The sequence below is a fragment of the Amaranthus tricolor genome, chromosome 5, assembly GCF_026212465.1.
Source record: "Amaranthus tricolor cultivar Red isolate AtriRed21 chromosome 5, ASM2621246v1, whole genome shotgun sequence".
Taxonomy (NCBI): Eukaryota; Viridiplantae; Streptophyta; class Magnoliopsida; order Caryophyllales; family Amaranthaceae; genus Amaranthus; species Amaranthus tricolor.
In genome coordinates this window covers 18038024-18050161 of record NC_080051.1, presented here as the reverse complement: position 1 = coordinate 18050161, position 12138 = coordinate 18038024, and the positions used below count along the sequence as shown (strand labels likewise).

General features: G+C 31.5%; 1 protein-coding gene across 1 annotated transcript; it reads right to left on the bottom strand.

Moving 5' to 3' along the window:
- Window positions 1-7962: 7962 nt before the first annotated feature.
- On the bottom strand, window positions 7963-10177 carry LOC130814341 (40S ribosomal protein S15a-1-like). Its single transcript, XM_057680465.1, has 4 exons — window positions 10050-10177; window positions 8803-8953; window positions 8540-8700; window positions 7963-8391 (listed from the first exon to the last, which is right to left on the bottom strand). Exons 2-4 carry the CDS (start codon window positions 8933-8935, stop codon window positions 8293-8295), a joined length of 393 nt encoding a protein of 130 aa, XP_057536448.1. The 5' UTR covers window positions 8936-8953; window positions 10050-10177; the 3' UTR covers window positions 7963-8292.
- Between the last annotated feature and the right edge of the window lie 1961 nt (window positions 10178-12138).

Genomic DNA, 12138 nt, shown 5'->3' with positions numbered 1-12138 from the left:
ATAAATGTAAATGTATTTTTAAAGTGATTAAAGTTAAAATAATTATAAAATCGGATAAATATTGAATCGAGCAATATGATGAAACACCTCTAACTGAAATTTGGTGCATAAAGCACTCGAGGTTTCAAACTCTTGTGACATAAGCCTTTCGGTTGATCCACAATAAGTTAGCATAACCACCCACTAGAAAACTACTCTATAGACTGTAGTTTTTGATTTGATTTAGCAATTTTTAACTTTTCAAAAGTGTTAATCTTATTAAATTATGGTAAAGTGAACCCTAATTGCAATTTAATTCTCACAGTATTTTTAATTCAACTTTGTTGCTTAGTAATTGGTACTCAGCTCTTATTAATTTGAACACTTTTTATTTCTATTTGTTATTTTAACTTTGTAATATTTTTTTTAAAGTGTCTCATCTTTTTTAATGTCTCATCAACATATTTTTTTTCTTTTTTACTAGCATCCCCACAATTTAAATGTCGTCATCATTTCATAATATTTATTTCATTTTATAATGTTGTGTATTCATGAGGACAGACCGTGTGAGGAAATGCATAACTTTTTTGATTAAGATTAATTCATTGGTAAAAGAGTCATATAACATATACATCAGACATAACAACAGACGAATATATAAATCCTAAGATCATATAACATCTAAATGAAAGTAACCATAAAAGTTGTAAATGAAACATGACAGTTTTATATACCCTCTTTCACATTGTTATTTGATACAACTTTCAACGAGAGACTCTTTTAATTCGGTGCAGTTTTCATATAGAATTGAATCTGAAACAATTATTTGTAGATGCAATAAGTATCTCTTTATGTTGCAAAGATTTTCATCAATAAATCAATTTTTACCATATGATCTTAATCTCATATATGACAAGACTTAAAAAAATCTGATGAATGAATTTAAAAACCCAATTAAATGATACAAAAACTCTCCTATTGAGAGAAAATGGAGTTTATTTTGAATAATAAAGAAAAAGTACTAGAATAAAAAAAATTAAGTTATTTAGCGCTTACCAAAAGGTTGATAATAGCAAAAACTAAATTAACAAAGAAAATCAGAATTTGAGAGAATAACACAAATGGATGAGAGAAGAAGGAAAGATCGCAGCTTAAGGAAAATTTTCGAAGTTTTTCAGGGAACCTAGCAATTCAATTTTCATCTGCGATAACTAAATAGGATTTATCATATTGTTAAATCAATTTGGCGATACCCCTCAAACGGCACAATTTTTAATTAAATGATCGGGATCATAGCTAAAATAGATTAGGGCCTAAATTACCCTTAATGACACAACTATCACTAGAATGCTAGACAAAGAAGTATGGACAATTGATAAGAAAATCCTAATGAACATGCATGTACATATATGGTTGTATACCACAAGCAAAATCCTAATCCTAGTGAACATGCATGTATAGTTGTATGGTATACCCCATTTCCTCTTTCCCTCTTGAGTGGAGGAAAACTTTAGGCAGATTCCACATACTCTATTGTGTAAAATTTGACGTGGCATAAATTATGAACTTAATTATGACAAAAAAAAAAAGAAAATAAATTTAAAAAAGAATGAAGAATATGCTTAAGTAGATACCACTTAAACATGATCCTTACCAAACCTTACATAGCCAAGTAGTCTATCTTTTACTCATTAACAATGTTCTTTAAATTAACTCATAGACTTCCCTTCACCAATTTCAAAACCCTCTAAAAACCCCATATATATCCTTGGTATCAATCATCCTTGTCCTTTAAATCCAATGGAAGAAGAGTTCAGGAACAGGAGCAATGGTGAGGATGCGGTACAGAGGATTTAAATCATCAAACTAAAATTTCTGGTTTTTGATCATCATGATCATTAAATGATCAATGGTTGGGAATGGACGATCTAAGATGGGGCAACTATCTATCCTTTGGCAATGTTTTTGGGCTCAGAAAAGGAAGAGTGGTAGGAACTTGAATTTAGGTATTAATTACTTTTTATAATGTATTTATATTTGACAAGAAAGGAGTAAAGAAATTTATATTCTTCTACTCCTTTAATAAGTTATATTTTTGTTATTACTATTATAATTTCTTGTGAAATTTATTTATTACTCTATCTTTTAGCTTTATTATGGCAATTAACGAAATCCACATCTTGAAATATATTTGATGAAATGCAAAGGTGGTCTAGCTAAGACAAGTTGTTTGGTAGTAATATTAAATATTAAAATGAAAATAGAAATTTAGGGTAATTTTAGTGCGAAAATCTCTAAGCAAGTTTAATAGTTATGTTTATTTCAGTTATCACATTTTCTTCGCAAATTCATTCTATTGCATTACATTTGAAGATGGAATACTAGATCGTAAAGAAAAACTTTGAACAAAAAACTTTTTTTATCAACTTTTTATTACCGTAGAAATAACATGGTACATGTTATGAAAATTTACACTATAAATTATTCTCGATACCTCTATTTAGAATCAACAATCAAACATTATTAATGAACCGCTAGTAGGGGTGAAGTAAAAATTGAAAAAAATTTTAAAGACTCTGTGCAATTTCAAAAATTATAATGTTTTTCTAATAATTTTGTATTTATAGACAATAAATATATACTATATAATTTAATATTTAGGTCCTAAATTTTTAGGATTCTGTGCGATTGAACATATTGAACATGTTTAGAATCTTATTGTCCGCTTCATGATAACAAAATTGATAATATCGTTAGCAATTTTATTATTTTTAACCATTGTACACATGAGTTCATTAATTTCTGTCAATTGTCATTGTCATTGTCATCGGAGTCAAGAAGTAGTGGGGGATGCGGCGTTTAGAGTTGTGAATGGGTACAAAATGCCCTTTCCTACGTGTTAAGAAAAGTTGAAACTCTGCTCAATTGCCCATCAACCACCCTCAATTTATTTTTATAACCACCCTCAATCATTAAGTAGTCTCTTTCTCTATTTAAGTATACACACCATAATATTTATATTATGAATGGGCTATAATATTTGGTTAAGAACAATTACAAAAAGTGTAAAGAAATCAACTAAAAACAAAGCAAGAACAAACAATGAACAAAGACACAATCTTTATGAGGTATCTATGGATACCTCCCCTCAAATAATGCTCACTTTCATTAATATATCAACATACATTAATGAGAAGCCACACACAATCTTTAAGAACAACCTCTTAAAGCAAAGACCTCACTTTTAACGGTAGTCTCACACAAATAACCTAATACAAAGATGAAGTTACTCTAATGGATGAACCCTCGTTGCCTCACTTGTATTAGACTCTCTCTTACTTCTAATGAAGTCTAAGGACCCTTATATAGCCCTACAACTAAGGGCTTAAAGCCCAAACAAACCGGCACATTAAAACAGAAAACTGACCAAATTGGTGTTGTTAACCGCTCAGGCTAGCAGGCCTGCTCGACCTGGTCGAGCGGTTCATCAATGCTTTCTGATCTTTCAGTGAACAACTTCCTTGCTCGAGGAATCCTTCACTTGTGCCTTGCCTTCACCGATGCACACCAAATCATCATCATTTATCACTTCATTTAATGACCCAAAGCATATGCCTCTGTACTCTTTTGTACACACATTATCAATTTTTATTATGCAAGCCATTGAGTATGCAACAAGATGATCGAAGCCCTACTATTCATTAAGTGTGCACACACATTCTCATGAGAGTTGGCTCTTGCTCTAACAATTAAAAAAAAAAAAAAGTTGTCCAGAATAATCTCACCTATTGTCCACCTGTTGTGAATAATCTCTACTATTGACTGTTTCTAAATAATCCAACCTTTGTATATTATTTGCTGATAACACCCTTTTCCACATTTTAACTGGCTATTATATGTACCTACTACTAAAGAGGAGTAGAGTAAGAACAACGAAGAAGCATAAGAGGGAAGAAGAAGTGAGTGTAATGACTAGTATATACCTACAGTAGAGTAAGACCTACTATTGATTTATTAGAGACATTTATGACTTTTACCAAAATTTAATGAAAATTAAACGTTTTTACCTCCATAATGTTACGATACTTAATTTTCCAAAAGTTAAGTGCTATTTTATGAAAAAAATTAAAAAAATTGCTATCACTCACCTTTTACAATAGTTGGTGTTTAGTGCTTACAATATAGAATATCACATACTTTATTTTCTTATAATAATAGATCTAGGATTGAAAGGAATCGTTTAGATATGTCTAATTACATGGATATTTCCCTTAGAAAGTTGTAGTTGTCATATTTTTTCTTATAGGACAAAAAAGCTTATAACTATAAAGAAATAAACAAACACGATCATTATTATATTACATAAGAAAAAAAAAAGATAAAACTATAGTTGCAATAACAAATTAAACGAAGATAAAAGATCGATAGTATCAATCGACCCTTCAACATTAAAAACAGAATATATTCATATTTTTGAAAATCAGATGTTAACTCAGTACACCAAATATCATATTCCCAATTCGCAGTAAATAAGTTGTGTAATTATTAATAAAATACGAAGAAATTAAAGTAGTAGTAGTTTATTTTGTTATATAGAAGTATTTAAGTTTAACCATTGAAAATTACTAACTACTAACTCTCAACACAGCACGTATGAAAGAGACTAATTACTAACTCTCTCTGCATTGACTTCCTTATCGCATTGAAAATTTCACATCGTAACAATTATTTTTTTTTAATCCACGAGCTTAAGCTTTTAAATTTTTCATGCGGTAGACAATAAATTTTGTTCTTTGTTAATTAAGTACTCATTTTAAATATATTTTCGAAAAATATGTCACATAAGATTGATCGTGACATTTGTTTTCATGAAAACAGTCATATAACTGGGTAATAATAATATAAATTTAACAAAATCTTAATCTCTTGCCTACCAAATAGAAATATTAGAAGATTAGAATTACCACGCAAATTAAAAAAATATTTGTCCATCAAATAAAGAGGCAAAAACTAAAGATTATCACATACAATTTTTATTTTTTAATTATATGGTAGGCTTAAGAAGGGGTAATATTAGTGAGAACATATTTTTGAGCGAAGATCCCGTTCTTGGATATTGTCTAATTTGTTGGTTTAATTTATTAAATATGATGAAAAAGTATTCGATCAAAATGTATTCTATTAAGTTAAGTACTATAATTTTTATAAAGCTATTAATATTTAATATATGTGTTACTGATATTATTGATAATTTATTTAGTATGTCCTTATATATGAAATTTATTAATATATTTTATAGTATACATTATTATAATATATCTTAGTCTTATCTATTTTAATGAAAATTCTATCTTATCTATGCGCGTAACTTGCTATTTGAATAGAGACAGAATTTTTCCCATACTAATATCCTATATACTTTTTTGACTTATTTCAAGAGTTAACAACTTAACAACTTAGTTTGGTGCAGATCAGTCAATTCCAAGCAATTCGATCAATTCAAATCAATTTAGATTAGTTTTCTATAAATCAGTTCCAGTTCAATTTGAATTAAAAATATATGTTCTAGCTTTGAACCGAAAAAATCTAAACCAAATTTAATTTAGTTTGAATAAAATTTATATTGGATCTAAATCAAACGCCAAACTTACACCTCTACACGACATTTGCCAAGATTAACCAAACCATAGGTGGTTAAGAAATTGCTTGGATTAGTCAAGTGTCAGGTTCACTGCAGGCATACACAATAGTGACATTTATTTTTAAATGCTTGACGATGATTCATTATCATCATCATCATACCTAATATCCCGCTCAAGAGCAGGGTCCGAGTGAGAGAACTTGTCGGACAATTCATACTCATACTCCCTTCACAGGGAGATCGAGAGGAATGAGATCGATTTTACCCAAACAAAAGAAAACTTGGATAAGAGGAGTTAAAAAAATTACAAAATATTTTTTCTTTTTCTTTGTTAGGAGATGGATGCTTTAATGAGCATCCCACTAGAACATCTACCATTCTACCCACAATATGTAGCATCATTGAACACCCTATTATCTCTCATTCTCTCCATTTGAGCATCTCTCTTGAACCTCCCATTGGAGATGATCTGAATAGCCGGACTAAGCAATCTTAAGGTTCAGTTCCTGCTATGATCATAATCATCATTCAAAGACGTCAAACACAGGTCGGTAAGATCCAAAAGCTTACTAGCTGAACATATCAGTTTCTATGTATCCAATTCGACTACCGCTTCAATAACATAAATATAAAGAAACACAAGTTAACACGTAACATTGGAGAATTTCGTACATGATCTTCGACATCCTGTGAGAAAAAGGGCTTTCATCTCGAATCATACAGCTTGATTTTTAGTTGCAGCCTGATTGCTGAATAATAGCACTTAAAGCAGTGCATTGCTTTCTATCAATATATGTGTTTTGCTTCGAACAATGTAAGCAGTTCAGACTTTGAGAGCCTACTTTCAGACTTCAGCAGTGTTCTTAATTTTACTTAAATTCTCTATCAAGCCCCTAAAAATACTTATTTTAAACCAGGCAACCCCTGGCAGTTGGAACAAACTATACTTATTTTAAACCAGGCAACCCCTGGCAGTTGGAACAAACTATACTTATTTTAAACCAGGCAACCCCTGGCAGTTGGAACAAACATTGCGCAACAGAGTACATAACAGAACTTGGCACACAAGAAAGTGCCTTATCCATGGCGTAGATGCATGCTAGCTAAACAAACCGGAGAAACGTGTGTACTCACGAAAAATAGACTCCATACAAACCAATTTTGTTTACGACTATCACTATGTTCAGATAATAATTTATGGATAGAAAGGAGGTGAAGGTGAAGACATATGAGAAAAATGCGGGAGTTCCCGTGTTTGTTTAGGAGAGGGATGGGACTCGAAGAGAAAAGATCATCAAAATATTACTTTCTTTCAAAATCTTTCGACTTGTAGAGATATTTGATTATCATCGAAATCAAGGAACTCAATACACAAATCTCTTCCTTATAAATCATGTCCTCCAAAATCAATATCCAAACAAAGGTAAATAACTCTATAAAAAAGATGTCATATTTCTCCATATTTTCGAGAAGACATCAAAGAAACGGTAAATCATAAACTATCATGAACTACCTTATATATAATGACATACATGAAGCCCCAGACTGTGTAAAAATTCTAGTACTTCTATACACCACGAGCTAACCTGATTAGATGACCAAATCACTCTTGAGAATATTTCCTCTTTTGCGCATAATCATAAGTAGAAGTATATGCTAAACGCAACACACGCATAGTCAAATGTTGAAGCACACACTAGACACAATACACGATATACTTTTTCATATATTCATATAGTGTCTAGCATAACATCTATTCAACTTCCCTATCTCCCTGGTGTACCCGTTATAAAGAAACAAGACACATTGGCATCAACTAGTGTCTAGCATAACATTTATTCAACTTCAAACTGGATAACTAGACTATCCAAGCAACTACACCTAACAGAAAACGACAGACAGTAAACCCTGTTCAAGACTAAGAGCTGGAAAGAAACTAAGGCCAGAGTTGATAACTGATAACTCCATTCCTGATGTACATCACTAAACCCTCCAAACAACAAATCACCAATACAAGGTCTGGCCGCTTCAACGACTTTATACGATAATATAGACTGATACAAGTTTCACTTTCACTGTAAGCAGCAGATAATAAAGCTACTCTTAACCCCAACAATGAATTGACTAAAATAGACAAACCCACATCACATCTCCAACAATATGCTACAAGTTAAAAAAAACAAGGATCAATCACATGAATGCTGATTAATGAGGACCCAACAAATAAGGGAGTTTGCACTAGTAACGTACTAACGGTATAAAAATAAAAATAAAATATAATAAAATAAAAAAGCAGGCATTGTATGTGTATTTCACAATAAATCATATTACCAACAAGGAAATTGACCTTAAAATCTAGAATGATTAATTTATCATCTCTTCACAAAAGTCTTTCATTTAGAATAAGAAATGGATAAAAAGATTGTAGTAAAAACATAGGGCACACCTCACTGTGAAAGACGTGATGTTAATCAACTACTCAACTCACTAGCAAGCGTAGTACTCGACTTTAATCGTACAATATGATAAAGGAAACACCAGAGTCAAGGCATATTAGAGATATAAAAAAAGGGGTGCAATGTTCTCAACCAAATAACAATTATAAGGCAAAATTTTCAGTAATGTAATACTAATCCAAAAGGTTAAGAGACACTCCATAAAAGCTTCTTTTATCAGTAAAAAAAGCCAAGCACCTTGCCTCCAACATTCTTCCTTCTTGCCTCTTCGTGGTCCATGATTCCCGCTGAAGTTGTAAGTACAATATATCCAAACTGAATGAAAAGGCAAAAAAAGATAATAATAAAGCATGTGAGTCCCTTAACTAAATATATGCAAACAATATGTTCCTGCCCACAATCTTTTTTTATGAAGCAAATGTAGATATTTCAAAGAGCTCCTGGTAAAATTTAGAAAGTCAACCTGTCTAGAAGGAAGCAATCTTGCAGTCCAGGACTCGATCTCCTTCACTCCAACATCAAAACGAGGGCTGATAACACCACACTTATTTAATCTTCCATTCAGCTCAATCACAATCTTTCCAGATCTGTGGTCATCAACATACTCAAATTCTCCGATATAACCTACAGATGAAAAGTCAAATTGAAAACCAGTCAATACATGCAACAAGCTAAACATATTTATCCTTAAAAAAGGAGGGAACTCATAAAAATAAGTGATTGTACCATGCTTTTGCATAACAAGAAGAAACTTGATGATCACTTTTGAAGAAGGTCTGATGAGAACCTGCCTCTTGCCTCTCTTCTCAGCATTATACATAGTTTTGAGAGCATCATTCAGAACACTTGTCCTCACCATCTTTGCAGGCACAAATTACTGTCATGATGTAAAACACCCAGGTTAAAACTAAGATCCCAGCTCAAAACAATTTCGAGACGAGATATTTCAGTGCAATAGGCAACTTGATCATCACTACCCATAGTACAGATCAAGGAAATCATCACTAGTCATAAACGTATATATCAAGTTGATCATTTCATAAACGGATAAAGATTAAAAAGGTCACAGAGTCCAGCAAGATATAACACTTATTCGAGAAACTCATAGCAGATTTTACAGACATTTTATCATTAGAAATATACAGTAACTGCTGGGACTAACCTAAAGTCTGTTTTAATCTACATTTCTATCACTTGAACTGATAATAAACTCAAAATAGCTGACATCAATGCAGTATATGATTTTCAACAAGAGGAGACACCCATATGCTGGAGGAAAGATATTAAACTTCGAAATAGTGTAATTTTCTCCAATACCAACTGCTGATAATTAAACCATAAGCACATCTCATACCTACCAAAATCATTGAAACCATTTTTACAGAACCAACATTATAATGTTAGTACCCATGATTCAAATAACTAACTCAGTTGCAAATTTATTGATTCGAATAAAACTAATTCATCCACAACAAAGACTTGTGCTACAAGATGTTTGATCAACAATTCGGATACCAATACCATATAGAAATTATGAATTCTCTCGAAAGAAAAATAAACTGAAATATGAATTGTGATAGTTTAGATAATATTCTACTATTCACCCATTTTTCAAAGAAATATAAGATTTAGATATTATTCCGTCTAATCAATATTTCGATTTCAGTCACCAAAAACAAACAAAACAAGATCAAATCATTCTTTAAGCTCCAACATTCAAAACGACCAACAGGCTACCAAAGATAAATGAAAAACAAAATCAACTCCAACAATTAAAAATCAAACAAGACAAGATAAGATTATTTATAAACAAACCTACAAAAGCAAACACATTTTTTTACATCAAATAAAAGCCAAACCACAAAAAGAGCAACGATCAATCCATTTATACATTGATCAAAAGCAATCCAGAAGACAATGAATTGTAAATTGCAAAACTGAGAAAACGAAAGAGATGGAATTAGATGTGTTACCTAGAAGGAGAGAAAGCGGGAATACTGCGAGAGCTCTCAGGCAAACAAAATAATTAGGGTTTTGTTTTAGCTTCGTTACGTTTACGGTCTTCTCCTTTGTTTTGTTTCGGCAGCTTTTACTATTCGATCACTAACAAGGCCCATTAACGAAAATGCATATATGGGCCTCAGATAGACAATTGGGCCAGTTGTCTAATACTTTTTTTTTGGGACAAAACGTACAGCTCGTCTAGGAATTTTTGAAATACTTGAGCAAAAAAAATAATACTACTAATAATTAAATAAACTAAGTTCTAAACTTATTCCAAAAGTAAGCGTGAAAATCTCAAACATGAGGTTTGGGTCTATTCCCAGTTACTAACTGCGAACAGGTCAAAAAAAGACAAAAATAGTTGTTCCTACTTAGTAACTGGGAACAGCTATTTTGTCCTGTTGTTGTTCGCAGTTACTAACTGAGAACCCCCAAATCTCAGGTTTGGGAATTTCACGCTTACTTTTGGAATAAGTTTGATTCTTAGTTTATTTTGTTAATTTTTTTTATTTTTTCTCTTATGTTTTTCAAATTTTGTATGAAATCGTCTCATCATGAGACGGGTCCATATAATAGCTCATTACTTCAATTGGTTACTTGAAGATAATAAGTAATCGTTTTAAAGTTATAAGTAATCACTCTAAGACTATAATAATTAATTATATTAAATTATAAGTGATCACTTTAACGTTATAAGTGATCATTTTAAGACAAAAATGTATATTGGGTCAGGCCAATAGAGATGGTCTCACCGTGAAACCGTCTCATTTAAGAATTAGTGGAAAATCTATACTATTTTTTAAACACAATAAGAAGAAAAATTATTTATTAAGACCATCTTATAGTGAGACTGCTTAATATGGATAGGCCTAATGTTTAGTTTTAAAAAAAATAAAAGAAAAATTATCGTGAATAATACAACATTTTAACTTTTCTCTTACAATAATATCAACTATAACCATAAATAATACAAACTTTGAGGTGAGTTTTCCTAAAAATTATCGTGAATAATAAAACATTTTAACTTTTCTCTTACAATAATACCAACTATAACCATAAATAATACGAAATTTAAGGTGAATTTTCCTGTAACATTCATGACCTGTTAACAACCTGCAAGCCATTTTGCAAGAAAGATAAAAGAAAAATTAAAACCACCCCCCTAACCTCCCTAACACAGACACCCCTCCCCTTACCCTTACCCTTACCCCTACCCCACTTTTAGCTTATTGGCTTCCACGTGTGACCCCGAGTTCAAACGTTTTTTTAATCCGAGTGGTGACCCTAAACTTCTAACTTTTCTACTTGGTATCCAAAAAGTTAAGATTTTTGTTAAATATACGTAATTTTTATCGATCATAACGACCTTTTTCAAAAGAACAAACGCACTGCTCACCGTTAACCGCACTTTTTTCAAAAAATTGACCGAAGTAAGTACTTTATTTAACGAAGAATTGAACATTTTGTCTAAAGTTAAAAGTTCGGAGTCACCACGTGGATTAAAAAAATATTTGTCTACCACATGGAAAAGTTAAAAAACTTAAGGTTACCACATGGAATTTCCCAAAAGAATATTGTCGGTCTCCTGAGAGACCGTCTCTCATGCCCAACCTATTAAACCTTAATGTCCACTTACCGCATCCTTAATACCTACTTACATTATCCTTAATGCCTACTTATAATATACTTAATGCTCACCGAAAAGTACTTAAAATGCTTACTTTCAATAGTCTTAACGCCTACCGAGAAACTTAGCCAACTAGCGTACGTACCATATTCTTAATGTCTACTTACAATATCTTTAATGCATATTTACAATATACCTAATGCCCACTGAATAAGTACTTAAGTACTTACAATATTCTAAATGTCTACAACAATATTCTTAATGCCTACCGAAAAATTACTCTATGTTATCCTTTTTGGGCCAGCCCAATTAAAAATAGTCTCTCAAAGAGACTGTGTGTCGTAAAATTTGTGAAAAGAAAATCATAACAAAATGTCTATAATTGAAAACCAACATCAACCCCCACACCCATACCCACACCCACACCCACA